Here is a 25,634-nt window from a genome sequence, read left to right as displayed (position 1 = left end):
GCCAAACTCTACAGCATGACATCTTTGCCCTCCCTCAGGCCCTGCCTCCAAACCGCCAGGGAAATCAACAAGCTGGAATTGACAATCCTACTTTGTGGCCAAGATCAAGACCACCACCAGCAAACTGCTTTATCAATGTTCTATGGCCATTTGCTGTTCTGAAGTTTGTTTCTACCTGCTAATGCAGCAGATCCAGCTAAAATTATTTGATTGCTTACAGATGCCTTGTTCGCCAGGTGAAAGACCACTGAATGGTGTATCCAGCTGTGAAGTAACGTGGCAGGCAAGGTTCCACAACCCACCAAATGAATGAGCCCCCTGAATGAAAGTTTAGTCATTCGTGTGCCCAGCAATGTGATTTTATTCATAACCAGGAGACAGTATTGGCAAACAACAGTGTTGGAACAATTCTAGCTTCCAAACCAAAGAATACGTTCTGCAATTCATCTGCAGCAGGCTGTGCCTTACCAGTAACGCTCCACAGCCTACTCTGATCCTCCTGTGTTCACAGTGAGCTTTGGGGCTTTGCAAATCAGTTATGCACAGCTCCTCAGCAAACCCAAATGATCTCCATATAGCATGGGGTGCCTGAAGACACAAGGGCAACTCCAATGGGAGTGCAGCTGATCACATGCTAAGAGGTATTGCATTTATAAACATTTGCAATTTTATTTAAAAAACATCACAACCATTAACAATGTTACAGTTAGTTTTCCTCCTCCTGGTTTTCCACAGATTTACTGAGCATGCTCACAACAACAGTTTCTCATTTTTTTTTTTAGTTAAACAACCATATTTTAAAAAAAGGAAGAAAAGAAAAAAATAACTCAGCACACTACCATTTAACTTTGTTTTAATGTTTCTCCACAAATGGTGAAAAATACTAAGTACAGACAATAATCATAATGTTGTGATCAACATTATAAATATGGAATTATAAATTTAAAACATTTTCTGGTTTAAAAAATAAATCTGGTAGTAAATGCAGGAAGGGCGTCAGCTGCCCCTAATAGGGCCTCTCTCTGCGCTCCTGGCGATGCTCTCCCCTGCAAGGAAAAGGCAGAAGGGGTCAGGCTCAGACAGCTTTTCGGGGAAGACCTTTCAGCAAGAAAGCCTAATGAGAAGGGGGAACTACAATCAACCAGCACAGACACGCCCCCTTATCTTGGTTCTAGCTCTGAGCAGCCTCCTTCCTCCCCCCCCCCTCCTTCAGGCAAACAGCTCTCACACACTTGCCTATGCTATGCCACTGCCCTCGCCCCCAGTCATACTTGTCCATTTTTCCTGGCCCTCCACGTCTGCCGCCTCTGCCTCCCATTTGCTCCATAAGAGGTCCGGGTGGGCCCCCAGGTCCTCCTCGGCGACCTCCTCCAAAGCCACCTCGATCCATGCCCCGGCCACCTCTGAATCCACCTCTGTCTCCTCCGCCACGGCCACCTCGGAACATTCCTCCAGGGCCACCACGATCCATGAGGCCTCCTCGGCCTCCTCTCATGCCACCAGGGCCGCCCCTGCCACGGTCACCACCTAATGCAGAAAAACAGCATCACTCATTCAAGCAAAGGGTCACCAACAGGGTGGCAACACCAGACAGGCTGCTGAAAACCTGCCCCCAATGAGCTGAATTACAGGGGCTCCAGCCAAACTGGAGCCAAAAGTGGTGAAGCCAACTGGCAGCCTGCCATCTTCACCTTAAGCAAATAGGACATCTGTTCCTTCATCCCATGACAGGGAGCAGTGGCAATGGACACAAGCTGCAAAATAAATGTCAAGCACCAAAACGCCCAACTTCTGTATTGTTCACACCCTTCGTACGCAGCCTCCACAAGGAAGATCCAAGAGGGAGGGTATTTCAGTCTGGTTCCCCAATCCCTTGTAGCACTTAATTGCTCCTAACAGATGCAACTGAAGAAGTGGTTCCTGGGGAGCAAATAATTCCCCTGGCTGGAACAGGGATTCAGAATGCCCAAACAAGCTAACAGCTGTACTACAGAAAATGGAGTAGGAATATCCAAGGCAGTGCCTCTTGCACTTCCCTCTTCCCTGTACCTCCAAGTCAGGCATTGAAAGTACATTAAAAGTTTGTGAAATTGAAGCGAACATGGACTATTGTCCGTGTTAGATGAGTCCAACTTGGGGGTTCAAATAGCTAAGGAAAGATTTAACTACATGGTTCAGTATGCAGACCTATTGCTCAATAAGGCCTAGTACAGAGGTGTGCAGCCAGTTTTGAGCACAGGCTTGAAGCTGGTGGAGAGACATGAATAGGCAGGCCATAATTACAGGGTAATTTGCTTAACTCTTCTTCCTCAAGGGAGTGCTGAAACAACCACAGGCACCTTTAGCACACATGTTGGGTAGGTAGCAAGAGATTTTGTGGCACAGCAGAAATGAGGGAGAAAACAGGAACAAGGTTGAGACTTTTATTAGATCTTTTGGATCCCTAGCATTTTGCTAAATGCTTTGTCAAGGGATCTTATATAAAAATTTATCTCACTCCCACCTTGAATTAAGTCACCCAATTTAGTGAAACGCATTAGGGTCTAGACAAACTAATACAACTCTCAACCCTGCACCTTGCTCCTTTTCTCTCCTTACTTGTTGGCACAGTCGACTCTTTTTCATAGCAACACCAAGGTCACAATGAGCCATGCCCTGACATTTCAAGCAGCCAGCTTTTTCTGCTGCTAAAGTCCTTGCACTGAGCTTCCTCCTTTCAGCAGAGAGGACCCAGGAATTCTCATGATAAATACACAGATCCAAGGTGTCTGCAAAGAGACTGAAGTGGGAGCACAAAACCCCCATACAACCTACACCAGGCTATACCACTTGAGGCCAGATAATGTACACACTGAAAGATTTTGCAGAGTGGCATCACCAGCTGAACATCTGAAACCACTGTATGGCACACTCTCAGTGGTGCACTGCACAATCATTCTGCCCCCCAATCCAAGTTAAGGCTTTGGAGCTTGCCTGGTACTCCAACCAGCAAGTGTGCTGGCCAAGAGCTATACTGACTCCCTAGGATCTCAAAACTGTAAGGTGAATTCCCTTCTTGACTGTGGGAGCCCTCTCCAGGCTGTTTAAATTCCTTTTTAAAGTATCTTAAATGTTACATGAGCTGCTATGACAAGGGGAAAAATGACAGACAGCAAATTCCTCGCCTGGAGTCAGTGCAGCACCTGCCAGCCTTCTCAAGCTGCCTTGGATGAGTGAGTGGGATTAGAACCAGGCAAGAGTTGGTGATGGGGGATGGCAAAGTGGAGAATGTTCCTGCTTACATGCTTCCAATCCCAGCCACAGATCCTCATATACCACTTATGCAGACACAAATTGCAGGAGACACATGATGTGCTTGGTAGCTGACATTCTAACATGCAAGATAAATGCGCATCACTAACATGACTAGCTCTGGAGGTTGTCAATGACAGCATGTGGCAGTGTGAAACTCCTGGCTGCCATCTAAGTGTCATGAATGATGTTAGGGAGACACTCATTATGCACAGGGGTTAGGCTAGGACAAGTCACATGTGTGTTCTCACACACAGTCAGGCCCCACACAAATAAGGTTCCAGACCCTGAAGACTACCAGTTTGGGCACACTGCTTTTCCTCCACCTCTCATCAGCCACACCTTCCCCAGACAGTTATATGGGTGCAAGCCTTGCCCGGGGGGGGGGGGGGCACAAAATCCTGGAGCCTGCCCTAAGAACAGCATCACATTCACCAAATGTAAGCTGGTGTTACCCCACCGCCAGTATAAATTCCTGCAAGAGAACATGTCCATGGTCAGTGCTTCCAATCATTAACATTGGTAATATCACTGCATATGGGGCAGACTCACCTGCCCATTTATTCCTGCAGAAGTGTATACACAAACGAAGGAAAAATATACCACCTGTGCATTCCCTTACCACTATTATTTGTCCCGTATATGAGCCCTCTAAGTGGCAGCGGTTTTCCAAGCAAGAATCCAGGACCTTGTGAACATCACATAAGCAAAGATCAGTGTCAAATATTCCAACTCCCACCCCAGATCACTGACAATAGGAACATACCTGGAGGGGGAAATGGTGGGGGAAGAAAGCCTTCTGGTTTAGGAGCCTTGCACTGGTTGCATTCTGTTCTCCAGGCAAAGTTCTGGTTTCCACAGCCCCTAGAGAATGAACCAGCAGTCACTGAAGATGCAAAGCAGGTGCCAGAGCTGAACGTGCAAAAGCCAGCAGAAAAAGGTGAAAGACAGGCATAGCCTTATTCTCAAAACTGGTGACAAGAGCTTGTCAGACTACGGGTAACAAAAAACAAAGCTCTTTCCACTTGCAAAATGGGTACTGTTGAGAAACCTTCTCCTTTGGTGGTTAGAGGCAGGCTGAAGGAAACACTGCTGCCAGGCCTTCCAATAACAACTACCTAAATTCCTGGGGGCATTCAAGTCAAGGAACTAACCACTGGATGTGCTGACAAGGTGTACTGAAAAGCAAGGTGATGGGGCAGTAGTGGGCCCAAAAAGATAAGCTTGCTATTCTTTTAGTGTAAATAAATACCCTTGAAACATTATGGGGCTCTACTGAGCATGATCATAAGGGAACAGTTTTGTCCATATAGCCACTGGTGCACACAAACATTAAGTAGAAAGTGCATGGCTTACGGATTGGGGCACTGCCAGTCTCCTGCTCTATGTTGGACATTTCCTCCGCCAGAAGGATTTCCTCTTGGTCCTCGTGGTCCTCTTGGTGCAAAACCACCTCCCCTGTCACCACCTCTGCCTCCCATGCGGCCCATTGGACCACCAGGACCACCTGGCCCACCAGGAACTCCTGGACCTGAAATAAAAAGTGCTTCATTATTCCATGCACATGATTAGGTCTCCTGGTTGATAGCCTGTCCATGTTTTCAGGTCAAGGAACATCATGCCCCAAAGGTTACCTCCACGGAGAGGGGGAGGCATGCCACGTGGCTCACGAGGGGGCATTCCTCCTCTCAGGCTGTTCAGTGGCATCTTCTTCCGAGCAAGAGAGACTTTAAGTTTGCTCCCCTGGAAATCTTTACCTGGGAACAGAAAAAAACCCCAGTAACTGTATGATTAAAATCTCCAACAGAGAAAAGGACTTAAATAGCATCTATAGTTATTCAAGTAGGTTCATCTTTGAGACAAGACGACTTACAATTCTATTGAGGGGAAAAACTGATTTTAGTATTTCATTGTTGACACTTCACCCTTTAAGCACTAAACTGAAATAATCAGCCCAAAGTAGAAGTTTTATTTCTCACGAAAAAGCCTAAGATTCTGATACCACACCCCGCAACTGCTGGCACCCAAGATTTCAGGCAGCAATGCCCACAACATTCAGCCTCAGCTGCATTAATACACACAACCAATTCTGCATTGTTCCTGCAGAATCACCTGCCCCAGACTATCCATACGTAGCAACACTTGCTGCATAATTATGCCATCTGGCACAACTATGCCTTTATCTCAACTGCAGTTCAGTACTCACCATCAAGCCATTCTACAGCTGCTTTGGCAGTGGGCGGGTCATCATAGCACACAGTAGCATCCCCTTTTGGCTTTCCTGTATCCTTGTCAAGGTAGATTGTGATCATTGGCTGTCCATTTCTTTTGTTCATCTGGGTAAAAAAAAAACAAGCGTCGATGGGACTGAATTCTAATTCTAAGCAAGCCAGTCTTTCCTCCACATACAAGGATTCTGAAGCCTGTTGGAATGAAGCTGTAAAATTAAATAAGATCACAAAAACATTCAAAGATCAAGCTTACAATAAGTTAAAAGTGAACCACTTAAGTATTTAATGTTGACTCATGGCTTTCAAATTCCTGACTGGAAGGTAGCCTTTGGGATGATGAAAGAGGGATGGAATAGCTGGTAGGTAAAAATGCAAACAGCTGCTAAATATCAGCTAGTTCTACCAAGGAGCACCAAAGGGGCCCCATCTTAACCAAACTACAGCCTACAGTCCATTCCATCACTCACCTTGACAACACCACATTGTTTGAAGAAATCTGTTAGGTCCTCCAGGGTCACATTGTCAGTCAACCCTTGAACATACACTGAACTGTTGTCAGCATCATCATCTAGGTCTAAAGGTGGGCCTGTGGACACAGAATTTGTTAACACAGTTGTGTTATTACACAAATATCCTTATGAAAACAATCAATCCCAGCTCTTCCCTTAAAGTCATTCAAACAGGCTACTTCCCCACTTTTCCAGAGGGTATTTTGTACATCCATGAGACTGTCCCTAGCTACACTCTTAGAAGTCTTTGAATCATCCCAAAGTTATCAGAAGCTGGGGGGAGGGGGGGAGATGGTATGATGGCAGCACCCAAGACTAAATGGAGTTTTTCTTGAGTTACAGTTTAGTTTTTTGCAACACATAAGCTAATAAACACACCACCAATATAAGGGCCTTTCCCCCAAGCAAACAACATCTTCCCCGTATTCTAAAAAGCTACTCCCTATAAGTTGGAGGCCTTCTTGAATAGCACCTAATACAAAATGGGGAACTCCAGGCAGATGTGACAATCACTCAGTATTAACTGTGTCTGACATGGCACTTCTCTAGTGCCAGCCTTGCAAAAATACCATTTTTTAAAAGCGGCATTTTATTACAAGCAAGCAAGAACAAGCTGCAGTCCACCGAGGGGGCTGGTATGGAGAGCCCTTTCCCACTGTTGTAGCAATTTACCTAAATCGAGATCTGGTCCTTCATCCATGTGTCCTGCCGCCCCGGGAAAAAAAAATCACAGAAGACATTGTTAGTGCACGCTTTGCAGGCTATATTACCAACACACACACAACTACCTATTTACAACCGCCATTTGATGGCATGTGTTAAAACTCAAATTGACCTGCACTGCAAAAAAAACTTGCAATGCACACCCTTTATTTGTTGCTGGGATCAGCTTGCCATTTTTAGCAGCCTTTTAAAACCATGACCTGATATTACACTTGGTTAAAGGGGCTTTCTTGGGCCAATCAGTGCACGTTTTTCCAACGTTATATTATAAAAATCCAAAACCTCTTAAATGGTTCCTTCCCCAAATTACAGAAGTAGTTTCTCTCAAAACTTCATCACCCTTTGTTCTGTAACCTTAGGTTAAAACCTCATAGACCCCTAGGCATTGCCGGCAGTACCCATTAAAAGTCATGTTGTATTATGGCATTTTAACCACTTATGAAAACAAATATTTATGGCGTTTATTTTCTGGCTGCATTTTCTTAACACTATCCCATTGTAATGCTCAAAAACTTACCACCAGGCTTATTGAAGCCACCTCGCTCTCCAGCGCTGCTGGGGGGATAAACGAAGAAATGAAGGCCTTTCCCTTTAATAAGCCAGTACCGCTCGGAGCCTCTGGGGCTCACTGGGAAGAAGGGCACTGGCTAAACATATCCAAACAATGCATCTGTCTGTCTCTCATCTCGTCACTAGGCCTTTCTTCAGGGCAGCTTGTTCAAATCTCCTTTACGCACGTAACCTTTGCTTGCCTGGGTTTAGACACCCCACTCTGGTAGTTGAACACTTTTGTTGGTATTAACAATGCAATACCTTGCCATGAAAAATAAAAATTGCGCCTTTTCATTTTTATTGTGAACACAAGATTGTCTGCTTGTCAACTCCCTCCTCATTATGCATATGCAAAGTTGCACCCTCAGCCTCTTGTGAAGGGGAGAGCAAACCAAGCCCCTGGAGAACCTTTAAACATTTAACAGTTTGGAAAAACAAGGAGAAAACAGCAAGCCCTAGAACACAATTCTGATGACAGTCACTAAATCCTTCCCTCTAACTCCATACATTCAGGTCTCACAACTGGATTTAACAGTATCTGTGAATGAAGAGCTTACAGAATACACCAGGGTTCAAAGGTCTAGGGGTGCAGCTTTGCAGACACAACACAAAAAGCACCACAAAAATCAGTGCCCTTAAATTTAATACAGGGTGATGCTGCAACTTTTTCAGTTGCAGGGAATTTGTGTCTCATTAGACAGGTGCCACCAAAAACAGCACTGGGGAGTATATGAGAAAATGAACTATTTGTACAAAAGTCAGAGGAGGGAAAAGGACAGCAATCCATTAGCAAGTATTGCACCTTTAATCCGTAAAAGATTTACTGTACACAATTCCAAGCTGTTGCATGCAGCTTTGATTCTTTTAAAGTATATATACCATTATATGTAATGTTTCCCTTTAACAGATGTTTACACTTTAATGTTACACAATTCTAAAGTTTAAACCTCCCCTCTAATTTTATTACCAAACATCAAGTACTGTATGCAGTTACCAAAGTTACAGAAGATTTCCATTTATACAATGAACACATTTGGTTAAAAATATTCTATGTATATTTTTTCCTCTCCATATGGACACCGTGTCTAGTCCCACTTTTCATTATGCTGCCGGCTGAGTACTGAGTACGGGTACTTTTTAAGTACTGAAGTGTATACAAGGCTCTCACTTTGTAACCTGTAGCATATAAATGCGACAAAGCATGTTAAAAAGTTTCCATGTTTAACAGCCAGTGAAAATATAAAAATATTGAGGCAATGAAAAAGGGCATGTTAAGAACATTGGGCTCCTTACCTGCAGGAGGAGACAGACACTGAAATGCATCACCACACCATGAGGAAAGGGCAGATCCCCTCCATCCTGCCCCCTTGATGACTAATCTACTGTTTTAGGGAACGTGCTTGGGCAATAGAAAAACTTAAGTCCCACAGCAAAATGAGAACTCCCCCCTCCCCAGTTAACAGTTTAGACAGTTGGCATGGATTCTACAGGAGCAGGTTTTTTTATTACAAGCTTGAAAATGATGTACCCTGCATCATAAAGGGCTAAAGATGGTTTAAAACAAGAGATGTGATGATGGTCATTTCAAGTGTCTACGTCTATTTTAAACACATCTAGGAATACCTTACAGATGAAATCTTTTACACAATGGAGCCCTTTTCCATTCAAGCCAATTTGAAAGGGTTATTCTTCAACATGTTAAAAAGGCTAGGTCATTAACTGAACAGGTTTTAAAATAAAATCAGGTGGACTTCAATAAAGATTTCAACCCATCTGGATCCATTTACTCAAACTATGCAGAGTGGATCTTATGCAAATCTGCATGGTGAGATGTATTTTGAGGTGACCATGATCAATTAGTTTTCACCGTGAATCATCTTTCTGTACCCACACCCCTTAAATTTTGTTTAACACTCTGCATAGCTTTAAGCTATGTTGTTTAAATGGATGGAACACACACACAAAGACACCCTTCATTTAGTCTCCTTGACCACACCTTAATAAACCAGTAAAAGATAACTGAATCTGACCAAGCAGATTTCTCAAACCACATTCGCCAGTTACAATGGCCAAACTGTTTTAGGACACCTGAGAGCTCCAATGGGGAGCTGTGTTCAGACTGGGCAGGTCTTTTAGCACAGTGCTTGTTTCTCTTCTAGGTCTAAAGGATCCTGCACACACACAGTGGTCACACTAGAGCGCTGGGCTTCAAGAGAACAATTCATCACCATCCATTCAGCTTTGACACTAGCTCAAAGAGCTACTGCCAAGAGCAAACACAGCTAGGGCGAGAAAATGTTTTACAAAAGCAGCAGACACCATAGTACATACCTGTAACATCAAAGCCCAGTGAAGGGGGGGAGGGAACATGGCATGTGGACTTCTTTGGAAGGGTGTGTGTGTGTTCAATCCAAAGACTGTTAAACCCACAGAGGATTTTCCCTCTGTTTAACCATGAAGGGAGCTGAAAGCTTTGCAATTTTAACACCCAGAACCCTGATCTCCAAGCCCCAATCAACTGCAGGCAAAATACATCCTGCTCCTAGTTCCCCTTGCAAGGCACTTCCATGGATTTAGCTGGTAGTACATCTACTTGCTATTAACAGATATTCTCCATGGAGAAATGATTTTGCATTTACATCTTTCAGCCCTTCTTTGCACTGCACACCCTATAGGGTAAAACCAAATTAGATGAGAAGAAGAAAAGGTTTGCTCTTACCCCATTCCGCCGCGGCCTCCTCCTCCCCGCCCACCTCTGCTCACGCCTCCACGATCAAAGCCCCCTCTGCCCCTGCCCCGGCTATCAGGGCCGCTCATGCTCCGGTTTTCTCCTGGGCCTGAAAAGCCTCCAGAATCCTGGCCATACACACCCATGCTGCTGGGATGATCCTGACGGAATGAACCTGAGGAATAGCCGATGTTGCAACATTAAAGAGGCACCCATTCATTTTCACCCGACACACATCTTCTACCATTTTCTAGTTAAATGTATATTCAGCTTATTTATATTTATATTGTAAACTGCCATGAGTTCTGCAAGGGAGAAAAGGCAGCTACTAAATCTTTTAAATGAGTTTTAACATGCAGCTGATATCTGTGGTCTACAGTAAAGACAAGTCATTAAGACAACCACCACCAGTGTTCCCTCTAAGCTGAGTTAGCATGAGCTAGCTCATAGGTTTTTAGCCTCCAACTAACACATTTTTGTCTTAGCTCAGGAAGGATGACCCCAGAGCACAATAACGTATGCAGTAGCTCACAAGTTTAATGCCAGTAGCTCACAAAGTAGAATTTTTGCTCACAAGAACCTGCAACTTAGAGGGAACATTGATTACCACATATGCAAAACATCCAAAAATGGAAACCACCTGCAAACTAACCATTTCAGCCTTCCTTTACATTGCCGTGTTTTCCTGTGATCCATGGCTATTCCTACAGATCAACCTCTTAATACTATACTATGACCAAGTTCAAACAGGGGCATTTTTATCAGATCTCCCCAAATACATTTTTCTCTGAGGACTAAGTATTTGGCAGACTGCAGCCTATTTGTAAAATGCCCAATTAGATACAATATAAAACCATAAACAGGAGGGGCACTGTTAGGTTGGAAAGTCAGCTAAGCAAACTGGAAAAAACCTAAACTATGCAAAAAATAAACAGGACCCACCTGAAGCAGGTGATTCAATCCCCAAAATACCATGTTTTTACCTGAAAGTTCTGCTTTCTGAAACCCCAACTAGTACAGATTTAGAAGTTCAACTGGGCTCACTGTTAATGCACAGGACTGTTACAACTCACTTTGTTGTCCATAGCTGCTGCTCTGCTGGCTGTACTGGCTTGGAGCCTGGCTGTATGATCCAGTTGGAGGTGGGTAACTAGTGGGGGGCTGCTGCCCGTAGCTTGCCTGCTGCCCATAGCTACTCTGTTGACCGTAGCTGCTTTGACCATAGCTGCTCTGCTGGGAGTAAGAGCTCTGATCATAACTACTTGGCTGTGATGAGGAATAGCTGAAAAGACAATTCAAAGGAGGAGGAAACAGCTCTTAATAAAACACAGTTAAAACTATTTCAACATAGATAATGCTTTTCAATCATTGCTAAACATTTCTAAATACCTTACAATAGCCCTTCCCATTCTAAAATAATTGCATTAACTTAGAAAGCAATTTTATAAAATGGACAAAGTAGGAGAATGAGTGCTGAATTATTCCCCGAGCGCATCAGTTCACAGAACTCTGCAGTCTTGAGGTAACTTCCCATGGCAGACTGCAGCATCATTCTGAGAAGCAGGGGTCCAGAAGCTCAAGCCATACCACTGGACATGAAAAACAACTACAACTGATGAGCCTTCATATGACCAAGGGGATATAAAATGTAGAAGTTGGTTGTTCTTAACCAAGAACTAAAGCACCCCTATACGGCATAACATTTGCCTATAACTTTTTCCACCAAGAACACTAACCAATATTCTATTTGGGCGGGGGGGGGGGGGGGGGGATGAGAATTTAGGAAGACTTACCTGGTGGGAGGATAGGATGGAGGTGCAGTAACTGGCTGCATGGGGTAACTGCCAGGCACCTGATAACTGTAGTTACTCTGTCCATATCCTAGACTGGGTTGGCTGTAGCCTGTTGTGCTCGATTGAGGCTGGCTAGTCTCAGCGGGCTTACTGCCATCCTGGGGTCTAAAAATTAAATTCAACAATGAGGACACATCTTGCACCAAGAATGCATACTCCATCTATAAATCTACCACTGTTTTACTGGTAGGTGGAATTTATGTCCCAAGAAATAATCCAATGCACATCAGGTTTTGCTTTATAAATTATATGTAAGCCAGTAAATGTTAAGATTGTTCTGATAACAATGTTAGATTCATTGACTGCTACTTAGTCACAAGGTACTTTATCATCCTCTGAAATGTGCGTCTTAAATGTCATTTAAATGACTTTATTCACACTTATACTCTCCAGGTAGCTCAGGGATGGAAACACAGTTTTCCCCTGCCTATTTTATGCTAGCCATCCTGTGTGGAAAAGTTAGGCTGGCCTTCCAGTGAGTTTCAAGATCAGTATGGTTTGAGCACCCACTGTCTTCCTCCAATAGTTAGCAACACTGACTCTCAGCTAATATTTAATATGCTGTATGATCCAATAACATACTCTTTTAAGAAATTTTTACAGGCAGAAGTATGAAGTACTAATCATAGCAATCTATAATTTTACAATGCACATCTTCTCAAACAACACTCGTGTTCTATTGTATTAATGCAATATTGAGGGGATGGAAGACAGAGACCACGATGAAGATCTTTACTTAGTTGATGTTCATTTATATGATACCTTGCAGGTGTAGATGTTGCTGGCTGCTGCCCATAAGTAGGGTAGGCTGGCTGGGTACCATAAGCTGACGGGGCAGCGTAAGAAGCCTGGGTGGTAGTAACTGTGGCTGTGGTTGCATCATAAGCAGAAGTTCCATACCCTTGGACAGGCTGACTGTAAGCCTGGGGGGCAGTTGGGGCAGTATAGCCTGGAAAACAGATAAAATAACGCTTAATACCTTCACTTCTTGTTACTTTGTGTTTTTAAGCACATGCAATATATGGTCCCCAATGGAATCTCCCCTCTTAAGGAAGCTTGGAAATAGAGGATTTATGCTTTGAGTGGAAGAAAGAGCCTCTTCCCGACCTTCAGTAAAAAACAAAAAATACCTAGCAGAATTAATCAGAGATAACAGCCTCTGACTCCAAAGCAGAGTACTTCAAACTGCTAACGGTAGCATCAGCAGATTTATTGCATGTGGCCAATGACCATCACAATACAAGGTTAAACACAGTATCATAAAAAGTGGTGCTAATAGGACCCTGCAAAGTAACCTTATACATTATAAGAGAATCAGCAGAGAAGCCCTTCAACAAGCTGTTGATGACACAGCATGACTGCAGCCACACAAAAATACATGATTCCTAGGATGCCAGTCATCTTCTGCTGCGATGGAACAGGCAACTCCTCTAGCTTATTACACCAGGGGTGGCCAACGATAGTTCTCCAGATGCTTTTTGCCTACAACTCGCACCAGCCCTAGCCAGCATGGCCAATGGCTGGGGCTGATGGGAGTTGTAGGCAAAAAACAAACAAACGGAGAGCTAGTGTTGGCCGCTCCTGTATTACACAATGATTTTCAATTCACTATGTGGCAGAGTGACTTAATTATCAGCAGTTTGGTTCTGAACACAAAGTAGAAAAGTTAATGGAATTTCTCATTCATTCTGTGGGCTCTCTCAAACTGGGTTATTGCCTGTCTACTCCTGACAGTGAAAAACTATGCAAACCAGGATTTTGGCACAACCATATCTTTATTAAGGCTGCATTTAAACTACATATCATTTAAAAGACATGGCAGCAGTTACTATGGTCCAACTAAAACAAGTATGAACACAGCCTAATAACGTTCCTGCTATGTGGGTGGCAGTAGCACTATCACAGGAGTAATGTAAACACAACAACCTCTCTAAAAGCCACTTTAGCCATTAAGACAGAAAAGTGAACAAGATCTCATTCCCTGCTACTCTGATAAGACTCATGTAGGAAATAGGAATCACAGTATCAACACTCACCCCACAATGACTAGATAAGGGTCTTCTTTTATAAGCACACTTAAAATTGAGCAGTACAATGTTACTGTGGAAACACTATTCAAATCACTGTACCTTTGAAGTCTACTGTCTCAAAATAAGTTCTAAGGTTAACAGCTACACCTGAGAAGAGACCAACTACAAGGAATGTGAACTAGCAAATTTTGGTCAGAGATCATTAATGAAGATTTATGCAACCTGGAACTCTAGAGGGGCTTCCTGACAAGATTACGAAGAAAATTAAAAGGGAAGCAAATACTTTTATTTAACCCAAAGTCCAGTTCTATATGCAGACACTTTTCCAAACATTTATGTGAATTATCTTGAAAGGTTTACCATCAAGACTATTTATACATATTTAAAAAACCCTATCCTTTATCCCACAATATAGGAAGATGTCAAAACTCAGGAAACTGAAACCATTCAATTAGATTGTTGCAAACAGAAATGCAAAAAAAAGGTTGAGCATGCAGTAACTATCCTTTAATTTCAATTTACTACTTTAAGACCAGACATATTCTAATGTTGTATACATTAGTGCTGTTTGTAATGTAATCCACTATTTCTATTGCTTGGAGGGGGGGGGGGAGAGAAGAGCTGCCTCATACGTCCCCCAGGAGAAGGAAAAAAGATCAAAAATGGCACTGGACTTGCGCACGCCACTAGATGACACCTGGAGTAGGTTTTTTAGATCCCATTCAAAACATGGAACTCAAAATTACCCCTCAGGATTTAATATTTATCTTTCTAACGAAGCCTAAAGTGTTTGTGTCCTTCCAAGATATATTCTGCAGTAAACTGGGATAATCAAGCCAAGCAATAATGGTGTATCTCTGGACAAAGCTAAACTGTTTTCAAACAGATTCCCTTTAAATTTCTCCATACTGGGCTTAAGATAAATGTTTTCCCAGATACTTTCACCCAAGGTCTTCAATTCTGTGTGTAAACACAGGACAAGGGTTAGCTAAGAACTTTGGCATCTTCAGTTAACAATTTCAACTATTAAAACAAAGGTATATCACCAATTTGCATCTTTTTAGAAAATGTAAGAAAATTCTTATATTTCATACAGTATCATGAGCATTTAACCAGCTTTGCTCTAGGCACCCAGAAAACACTTTGCACTGTGCTCAAGAATTTAGAAACTTCACATCCTAATTCCAATATAATTTCTAACAAATATCTTTCCTTATGCAAATACAGTATATCTTCAGGTTTTCACACACCCCACTTGTTTGACAACATCCAGTAATCCTCCATTCATTCCCTACTCCGACTGCTTTAGCAGGGATGGGGGGGAGGGATAATGTTCTAAGCCAATAGCTATTCCACAGAGTAAACACCAGGAACACACATGACATAATGGGCTCAAGGTATTTCCCTAAATATTCTTGACATTCATCTCAGGACCTAATCAATTTCCAAAAAGGCAGCTCTAGTAGGATTGAAGGTTTTTAAAAACTAAAACCTACTTAACTACCAGTTTTATGAAGGCAAAAAAGGGGGAAACATTTTAAAGTACTTATGTAATAATGGTGCAGTTTTTTAACTCAGCCCAAGCTGCCTCAATCCCTTTTTAAAAAAACCTGTAAGAAGTATTAACTTTAAGTACAATGAAAAAGACGTGCTGTTTCAAACAGTAGCAGGATGCTATTGGCCAAAAATGTTACTGCATGCATTTTTAATTCAAATTACAGGATCAAGTGGTTACTGTACATCTTTCAAAGTTTGGCTGGGTTTTTTTTAATATCAAAATAAAACATCAGGATGAAGACAACTCCAATTTTAACAGAACAAGCAAAATAATTTACAGAACATTTATGAAGACACTGAAATATATGTCTGAAGGAGGAACCAATAACATGGAACATGCAGAGATGTTAGCAAGTGCTGAACATGTCCACTCATGCTGTTCACCCTTTAGGAAACCACAAAGACCACTAAGTTCAGTTAGGCTGAATATCTTGGTCCACAATTGTCATTTTGACGCACAATTTATATCCATACAGAATTCAGAAAGAGGTCACAAATTGCATTTTTATACAGCTATGGTGCTTATAAATTACAAGTAGCAAAACTGAGTTGTCCTGTATGGAACAGTTATTACAAGATTTGTTACTAGAATAAAAATGCCTAAAGGGTTAACACCATAAATTTAGACAGGATGAACAGCATTTCCCATGCAAAAGTGAGCAGGATATTCAAACCTGTACTGGTCCCTTCTACTGTGGAAGGCACAAGACAAGAAGTAGAGGGCATACCATAAGAACGGACAAGCAATCCTCTGAACCATTCAATTCCTCAAGCAGTAAAAATATTTAGAAAATCATAGTACTGGCACAAAAGATACCAGTACTCCCCTTCCCATTAGTACAACTTTAGCATCTGACCAGCAATGCCTCAATCTGCATGCGTCCCAGCTTCCCAAATTATTTTTAATATTAATGTGAAATTTGCCTTCTGGTGTTAACTTCCCACTCTTCCATAAGTTTAACCTCCTCCCATGAAACAGAGCACAGGCTGCAAGAGGGGAAGCACAAACATACCAGTTGGAGGTTGCCCATAAGAACCTGCATATGCAGTCTGTCCATAAGTCGCAGTTGTCTGAGCCTGGGTGTAGCTGACATCAGTAGGCTGTCCATAAGTCCCATAACTTTGCTGCCCATAGGCCTGCCATAAACAAAAAAGATTTCACTTGGTATTGCACACACAAGATTTTCAATGGCAAAAGTCAGATCAAAAAGCCTGTAATTCATGCATAACAGGGAAGAGATTGAAAAATCCCCATGTCTACTTTGAATATCTTCCTGTTCTGGCAAATAGTTCAACAAAGAACCACAAAACAGATGTGTGGCGGGCCTATCCAATTCACTCTATTTTGTCATTCACCAGCTGTAGTGACCAACACCAAGCAATGTCACACAGGCACCGAAAAGAAATATAATAAAAAGACAACCTAATTAGAGATAAGAATATTAGATTTTACCAAACAAGCAGCTGCACCCCTCAGTGTTATATGCCACTCAACTTCAACTTCCAGTAAGCAACATATTTTGGCTTTATGACAGATATATCATTTCCACAATGAAGTCCTTGAATACTTTAACTTCCCCCTTTGCATGGAAACGGGCATGCCTCAATTGGAGGCAAATCTGACCCCCATTATAGCAGCCAGGTGCTGTTTTTTTCAAAGATGAGTACTATGATGGCTGTCACTTCCTTTCCCCCCTACAAGGCAGCCTTGAGGGCATCAAACTTTCTCCCTTATAAAGCTATAAGGGCCAGGAGCAATAGCGATGGAGAAGCAACAGTCTCAAGATTACAAAATAGCACCTCCTAAACTAGGGATATCAACTGTCTGGCCCGCAGGCATGCGGGGCTCTTTTCTCTCCCCTCCTGTCCTCACTCTTTGAAGCTCCAAGGCTGCCAAAATTCCCTGCTCTTTCTGCCTTGTCTTTGTCAGGTGCAGCAAGAAGCAAAGCTGCAAAGAAAATGTGGAGTGGATTTTCCATTAAGGTCTCTGTGTCCAGATAGAGCCCAGAGACCTTAATGGAAAACCCATTCCATGTTTTCCTCGTAACTTTGTCCGTGCTGCAATGTGTTTCAGTGGAGTGGAGATCAGTTTCACTTTTCAGCGTTCCTATAGCTAGCTGAAGCTCATGCTTCCTGGAGTTGTGTCTTGCAAATAAAGGGTTGATGCTTTGAGCCAGCTTGTCTCTGCTCAATGGATCTGAGAACTGGTGCTTTCTGAGTACTCTGATCTGGAAACCCACAACCAAAGGGAGCTATTACACTGAAAAGTTGTTGCCAATCTGAGTAGACCAGGGGGAGGGAGGAGGAGTATATTTTTAATTTTCTGCAACAATCCTTGTCTTGATGTTTTATTTTAAAAACTGCACTATCAGTTTCCACTATTCCCCTACCTTTCGATTTTAAACAAAATACTGCAAGAGTTTTAAGCATGCTTGTATTTTAAATTAAAATATACCACCCCAGCAGTAAAAAGACTGCTGTGGAAACATCGTGATGCGATGTCACCCCAGAGTCAGAAATGACTGGTGCTTGCACAGGGGATTACCTTTACCTTTAATTATGTTTATCTGTGTTTATATCTTCACTATCTCACCTTACATTTTATGACACACACAGCTGGGCCCCACAAAGTCCCATTTCCTACCCCTGTCCTAAACACTTATAGAATGGCTACAAAAATGTATTTTAAGCAGTTTTAATAATCCATCCAATAAGGTATTTTAGATTGCAGGGACATTTAAAAAAAATTAGGTAAGTTGTTTCTGTTCCTTTCACAAAGAAAACTGTTTACTGTTATATTTTACCTGGGTGGTCTGCGCATATCCTTGTGTTGGCTGAGCTGCATAGGCAGTGTAGCTGTAAAGAGAAAGAAAGAATGTGAAGATGCAGAATGAATACACTGAAACAATAATTTAAGACAGTGAAAACAAAAAACTAAGCACAATAATTACACCTCTATAGTGCCCTTAAAATAGGTATATACTATTTTATTTCTCAAAAAAGCCAACTTACCCCTGCTGAGCCGCTGCTTGGCTGTAGGTACTATAGTCTGTGGGTAATAAGACAGAAAAACCAGGTATAAGAGATGGAGAAAAATAACATTCATTATACCAAACAAGAGCTCAACAATCTGTTACAAGCACCTTCTACTTTTCATGTGAAAAGCACCCCCAAGATTTGGAAATCTATGTACAGAAAATGCAAGTAGCTTATCTTTGAGGCATGCATTGAAACCTTTCAGTTTTGTGAGTTCCCTTGCTGAAACCAAGAAGCATTCAGGGAGCACCCTGACTACATTAATAACACATTAATAACACTCCTAGAAAGTCATTAAATACTATTCTTATTCTCTTCAATGAGTCTCTCAAATCAGTGTTATACCAAATACTGTAATACAGGTAACCAAATACACTGAAATAAAAAAAAACTTTGTATGTAGAAATATCAAAGTCAACTTAAAAAGCTACAATTGTATTAAATCACTCACAGAATCTTTAATTAAATTGTAAATATTAAAAATTGTGCATAAAAATCCATCAACTTTAGTTGATATAGGTACCTAACCCTAATGTACTTTTTTGTAAAATTACATTCATATGCATACGGATGTCACACGTTTTTCCTATGACCAGGTAATTAACAACATAAAATACATGTACATCAAATGCATTTCAGCCCTGAGGCCTTCCTCAGTTGCTTGAATTGGCTCAATGCACAATAGAGTTTGTTAAAATTACAACCTGCCTGACCAGAGCACTGAACCTCCTAAAAAGTAAGAAAACTGATGGTTTAGATTATTGTATATTTTATAAAAATTAAAAGCAAAATATAATTATTATGGTTATTAACTAAATAGTTATAAATATATTAACTAAATATATTATTATTAAAATTATTATTATTATTGTTATATTTAAATATCTACCAGATGAAAAACTTCTACAAGAAATAGATCTCTCTCGTTGTTGTTATAATTACTTAATTAGATAATACACACCCCCATATGCATAATTAACTCTAAAAAAAGTTTTTTTACACTACAGAAAGGTACCTCTGTATGTAACTAAAGCTGAAAGCCAGCATGGTGTAGTGGTTGAAAGCAGTGTATTCTAATTTGAAAAAACAGGTTTGATTCTGCACTCCACATGCTGCCTGATGGGTTCAGCCCTACCTCAAGAACATATGAAACCAGAGAGGTCGCGGATATGAGTAAAGGCAATTTCTACTTTATTCTGCCGCCAACTACAGATAGTTAAAACTGAATCATTTCTATGTTGACAAAGCTCTCCTGAAACATCCACTTTGATTGTGTTTTTTCCCCTGGTGCTGGTCTCCTGCAGAGATGACATGTGACTCCTAACCCTTCTAGCACCAGTCATATATTTTAGGACAACTCCTTGTTCAGCATAGCAATCAAACTATTGTCTTTTTTTAATTTTAAAAGTCGTTGAGCAGCTGGCTCTTTTAAAATATGTACATGAAATAAAGCGTTAAGAAGTTAGGATAACTAACAATTCTCAGATGTTATTCCAGGTATGGCAAACAAGCATAGCCAGAAATCCATACATGACAAACCTGGAGTAACTACTTTGTTAAAATCCACAAATACTTTAAAACCATCCAAGCATTTAATCTCCATCCTGTGATTCAAACAAAGAAATGGTCTGATTCAAGGCAACTGATACAGAAATTGTTTTCAGAGGTGTGATTTGTACAATGTCTTTTAGTCATGATATAAAAATGCAATCTCTTCATACAATAAATGGCCCAAGGAAGCCCAGCACAGGACAAAGAGATCCCCCAAACAAGCACTTCAATAAAGCAGTATTTAGATCAACAAAGGAAAACTTTCATTACCCAAAAACACCAAAAAACTTTATTTTTCTGCCCCTCCCACAACTGACAAATCTCAACTCAGTTTTGCCATGAACTCCACATTTAAAAAATATCTATGATATCTACACTATCAGGAAGTTTATGGAAAGTCACAACCTTCTGCCAATAGCTAGGCACTCCAACCCAGATGGACATATTAGTCTGAAGCAACAAAAAACATTGTAAAGTCCCTTAGCATAATTTCTGCACAACACAATCTCCTTAAACTCTCCAAATGGCTAGTGCCTGATTTTGTCTATCAAAAGCAGAGGGAATCTGAGTTGATTCACTTCAACTGGTAAGTGCCAAACTACACTGAGGCCTAATTGTCCATATTGTACAAATTAACAAGATAGCAAACATTATTATTAAGGATGTCATATAGAGTATTCCTAAACACAGAGCACAATTCACTTCTATTGGGGATACCTGTTTTGTACTATGCAAATATGCCTGAAATAGCGTCTGTCTCTTCTGAATATGCTGCTGTGATTTAAACTGCTTTATGATGTTTTAATTCTGATGTTTGTTTTTACAAACAGTTTGGATATAAGGTTAACAAGATAGCAATTCAGTGAATTATTGGCTGCCCATTTTTTAGTAAGCCACCCTCTTTATTAAAGATGTCCTTGTAACTTTAAGTCTACCCACTAATTCAGGGGTGTCAAACTCATTTGTCATGAGGGCCAGACCTGACATAAACGAGACCTCATTGGGCTGGGCCATGTGTGGCATAAAATATTATGCCAGATAGTAGAGGCATAAGCTTTATAAAGGACACACACAATTAAAGACTTTTTAAAAACTTAAAATAAAACATGCATAAAACATTAGCACTTGTTGGTCTTAACGGTGCAGGCAAGAAAGTCAACAGGGCAAAAGAAGCTTAAGGCTCTTTCCTTCCTTCTCTAGGGGACCAGGAGGGGGAGGATCCTCAGTCAACAGAATGAAGAGAGGCTTGGTCAGTAACTCTGCTGTGCAGTTTAGCAAGCCTGGCAAAGCAAGCTGTGAAGTACAACAGAATACAGTGAAATTACTTGGAAGTAAACAAGCTTAGGACATTTGCAAGGTGCATAGACATGAAAGCTCATACCCTGTGTAGGAAGTTATGTGCAAGGTTTGGCCGTTGGTATAATTGGATACTATGTAACTAGAAGTACAGAATGCATGTGCTCCTTGTTGTTGAGCAGATTGTACTCGACGCCTTATTGGTTAAGGGGTATGACGTGCACTAATTAGTGACAACCAACACATCAGCTACAATTAAGGTGCAGTTCTACAATTATTACACATGTGACCTATGAGATAGTCACCTACCAGAGGGTGTGGTTTCCATCAACCTCCACCGAGAACTGTGTGCCGCTTTCTAATATGCTAACAAAAAGTTGAACGAGGCAAGCAACATACATCTCAGGTAGACAATGTTGTTTAACTATGCTCTAATCCACTGTACAAGTGAGTCATAGGACACCTTTCTGAAGTACAACTGAATACAGTGAAATTACTTGGAAGTAAACAAGCTTAGGACATTTGCAAGGTGCATAGACATGAAAGCTCATACCCTGTGTGGGGAGTTATGTGTAAGGTTTGGCAGTTGGTATAATTGGATACTATGTAACTAGAAGTACAGAATGCATGTGCTCCTTGTTGTTGAGCAGATTGTACTCGACGCCTTATTGGTTAAGGGGTATGACGTGTATGAGGTGCTGGAGAGGCTGAGGGATCATTCCCTGTGCAGCTGTACTCGAGCATGCTTTGCAATATTTAAATCTGTCTCCTGTCTACCTTTCTTCTTCACACCATTATATTGTTGGGGCTGGACTCCCGACACCCTGAATAAAACTTTGTTGACCTTAAAGCTGCCACTGGACTCAAATTTTGTTTAACTATCACCAGGCTTTTACTTCAACATGAAACTGTTAGTTCCACTATAATGTCTGCCTTCAGTTGCCAGAAAATTAACAGAACTAAATTGATTCATACAAAACACACACTGCACCCCACATAAAAATCAGTATTCTCCCTCTTTCCTTCATCCCAACCAGCCATGTTTAGTAATGTTAGCATCCATTCCCTAAAGGCCTAATCCATGTTTCCACAGAAATGATCCGTTTGACACAACCTTGCCCACATCAATTTTACAGCTTGCCCTCCAAGAAAATCTTCCTTGATCACCAGGCTTTCCTATTATATTGAATATTTACATAGTACCAAAATTCACAGAACAAATTTTGGACACTGTTAGAGTAATTTGGACACAGTAATTTCAAAAATAACCAATTTGAAAACAAAGCCTCAACAAAAATCTCAGGGCATTTCAGGAGCCCTCTAAAACTATAACCATTTGACCTTCAAGCCCCTCCCTGTAAGAGAATGGCACTTTAAAAAAAAAAAAAAAAAGCCAAAACACCTAGTGCGGGAAACTGAAAGGGACAGGAGTGTGTGAGATCCAGAACATGGCCTCCATCTGATCAGGTGTTGCAGCAGAAAGGCCTCTCAAAGTCTGATCTGACTTGGAACAACTGGAAATGCATCTTTTATGCCCTCCTTCCTTTTAGGCAATGTAACAGTTAACACACATACATTTTAAGTTGAAGCCATTTTCCATTCCTTCCTTTACACTCCCTTCCTCTTTTTAGACAATGCCACTGGACGCACTCACATGGATCCCCCATCCACCCCCCCACCTTTTGTTATCTCCACCATATCTGCTGCATTTCGCGGTGTTTGATAACCGATGGGTTCATGACAGTAATTGCTATCAATGCTTTAAGAATCGAGAAAAGCCTCGCCAGAGCCTTATTTTGCAGCGTCTCTACACACAGAACCTCACAGGTTTCAGGAGGAGAAAAGAAATGAGGAAACACGTGTTTGACTCCGCCGCCAAGATCAATGGGGCCTTCAGCCCGATGGCCTCACAGGGAGTTCCAGTAAACGTTCAATGAGAATGGCGGCTTCCCAGCATTCTTACGAGCTAAACTTTAAATATGATTAAAACTCACGATGGACACCATCCAATCAATTTCCGAGAGATTTAAAAACCTGTTTTAAAGGGTCACATTTATCCTATTTAACCCACCCCTCCCTAATCCATCAGAAAATACATGGAATGAGTTGTCCCCCCGCCTCCCACATTCATATACTTCCACTCTTAAGAGCGCGGGGGAAGGGGTGGGGGGAGGACCTATTTCACCTTTATGTTAAAAGATCACATCTGCGTTAGATAGGAATACCATATGCGAACGCGTTATTTCAAAAACAGCCACGGGGGAGGAAAAACAAAAGCAAAATAAAAAAATTATAAAATATTTTAAAAAATTAATAAACTAAATGAACAAGGGTAGCAAAGGGGGCGACCTAGTCACTTCCCCCGGTTAGGTAGGCAACGGGGGGGGGGGGGAGGCTGCTCAAGAGGCCGCGCGCTTCCCGCCTCCGCCTCGACCTTCTCCCCCCTGCCAGCGAGGCCTTCCAACGGCCACCAACCAACTCCCTCCCGCCGTGCTCTCTCTTCCTTCTCCCCTCCTCCCAGCGAGAAGTGTTCCGGTGGGGGCACTGTCGCTTTTCTCCCCGTCCCTCACAGCTCTTCGCAGTCCCCCACCAAATCCCTGCAAGGCCCGGCTTCGCCTCACCCGTCGACGCCATTTTCTTTCCCTCTCTTCTTCCTCCTGCTCGTCAACGTCCTCCCGGTCTTTCTGCCGCCCGACCCTGTGCATGCGCAAAGCTTTCCAAGCTCGGTTCCGACCACTGCCATAGTGACGGGGGGGAGATCGCCACTCCTTCTTGATTATTATTTAACTTCTCGCCCCCTGTTCCCGCCCCCTGAAAAAAAGACTATATTACAAAGAACACAAGGAAGCCATGGTAAGAAAAGAAGAGTGCAAAGCGCCATCAGTTCTTTGTAGTATAGGACGGGGCGTCTGTACACCCCTTCCTGGATGGGAAAATGGCTCCGTCCGACGCACTTAGGGGTCCTCTTACAAGAAAGTAGCCGTTTGAGAAACGTCGAATGTGTGATTCTAAGGCATGGAAGATAGATGTGGTTTTGTGCAGAGTGCTACTGAGGAAGCTAATGGGGAGTCCTAAGCGGTGTTCCCTCTAAGTGTGAGCTAGCTCACTTTTTTAAAGCCTCCGGCTCACACAGCCTTTAAAAAATAAAGTAAAACTCATCTAGGCTAGTTCATGGGAATATATCAAGGGATGCCTCCAGGCTTTGGTGACTCTTTTGATTAAAAAAGCATGCAGTATGCCTTCCTACTCCCCTTTCTCTTCTAAGCGCGAAAATAGAAGCCTTGAGAACTTATAAAATTCACTGACCAAAAACAGTCCCTGCTGGGATGCAATTGGGAAAGATACTTATTGATGTATAATTTGCAATGTATAATGATGTATAATTACTCAGTAAATGAAAACCTGTGTAGCGTTCAGAAGCTCCACCAGTTCAGTCTTGGCATCTTCAGTTATATTTTAAAAAGTTCAGGTAGCAAATGTTGGAAAAGACCACCCTCTTCCTGAAGCCTGGGAATGGGGTGGTGCTGCCGCCAGTCAGTTTGATGGACCCCTGGCTTGATAAAACAGGTTCATATCCCTGATGTTAATTGTGACTGGGAGCTCACAGGCCTAAGGTGGGAGGAAGGTTGTAAGGCTCAGAGCAGTAGACTAATCTTGACCACTGCCAGTGTTGGCTAGGCATACATTGCTGAGGAGGGGCTAAAAACTTTATGCAGACACATTTCAAAGACAGGACCTAGTCAAAATGTTGCTACAATGTGGGGGTATGATGGTCCCATTCACTTCCCTCCCTCAGAGGCAAGATTTCCCTCCATTTTTCTTTCCCTTTGTTGACTGAGCAGCCCTAGTAATTTGTTTTCTTCTTTCCCGAACAACTCTAGCTGTCCCACCCAGTCACCATGCAATATTTTGTCTGTTGGCTCAGTCCAGCAACCTTAGGGAAGGATCAGGAACCCACTTTAACATAATGTAAATAGCACTCAGGGTGTTTTGAAATTCAAAATTAAAATATATTATTTAGAGGGAAAAGGTTAGCTGAAATCAGGGCTGGAGAATTTCTGTGGTAAAAGCAGTACATGCACAGACTTTAGTTCTTATGTTTCAGGCTAACAAGAGTTTCTAAGCTATTCACAGTTACTTAAAATCTTTATGTTGAGAAGCTTTTGTTCCACTATTTTCCCCAGTACACTTTCTTTGAGTATTCTCTGACTCCTGGTTTTCAGAAGGCTGGTATACTCTTTCCAGTACCCAAGCCCCTTCTCTTGAATCACATCAGT

At 41.9% G+C, this 25,634-nt stretch overlaps 1 protein-coding gene across 13 annotated transcripts; it reads right to left on the bottom strand.

Annotated features, from left to right (window-relative positions):
- Positions 1 to 644: 644 nt before the first annotated feature.
- EWSR1 (EWS RNA binding protein 1) lies at positions 645 to 24,051 on the bottom strand. Of its 13 annotated transcripts, none has more exons than XM_060249287.1 (19): positions 23,979 to 24,051; positions 18,487 to 18,523; positions 18,279 to 18,330; positions 16,488 to 16,611; positions 16,149 to 16,166; positions 12,650 to 12,836; positions 11,828 to 11,992; positions 11,108 to 11,316; positions 10,026 to 10,209; positions 7,272 to 7,309; positions 6,704 to 6,736; positions 5,990 to 6,108; positions 5,498 to 5,627; positions 4,926 to 5,048; positions 4,648 to 4,822; positions 4,058 to 4,155; positions 3,914 to 3,979; positions 1,272 to 1,527; positions 645 to 1,046 (listed from the first exon to the last, which is right to left on the bottom strand). In XM_060249287.1, exons 1-19 carry the CDS (start codon positions 23,989 to 23,991, stop codon positions 1,007 to 1,009), a joined length of 2,067 nt encoding a protein of 688 aa, XP_060105270.1. In that variant the 5' UTR covers positions 23,992 to 24,051; the 3' UTR covers positions 645 to 1,006. The 13 variants fall into 13 exon arrangements, with proteins under 13 accessions (XP_060105270.1, XP_060105272.1, XP_060105271.1 ...); XM_060249289.1 differs by having other exon boundaries at positions 4,648 to 4,813; XM_060249288.1 differs by having other exon boundaries at positions 7,272 to 7,306.
- Between the last annotated feature and the right edge of the window lie 1,583 nt (positions 24,052 to 25,634).

This window comes from Heteronotia binoei, chromosome 11 (genome assembly GCF_032191835.1).
Source record: "Heteronotia binoei isolate CCM8104 ecotype False Entrance Well chromosome 11, APGP_CSIRO_Hbin_v1, whole genome shotgun sequence".
In the NCBI taxonomy this organism is placed as follows: Eukaryota; Metazoa; Chordata; class Lepidosauria; order Squamata; family Gekkonidae; genus Heteronotia; species Heteronotia binoei.
Note: the sequence above shows the minus strand (reverse complement) of the source record. Positions and strands in the feature narration are given on the sequence as shown.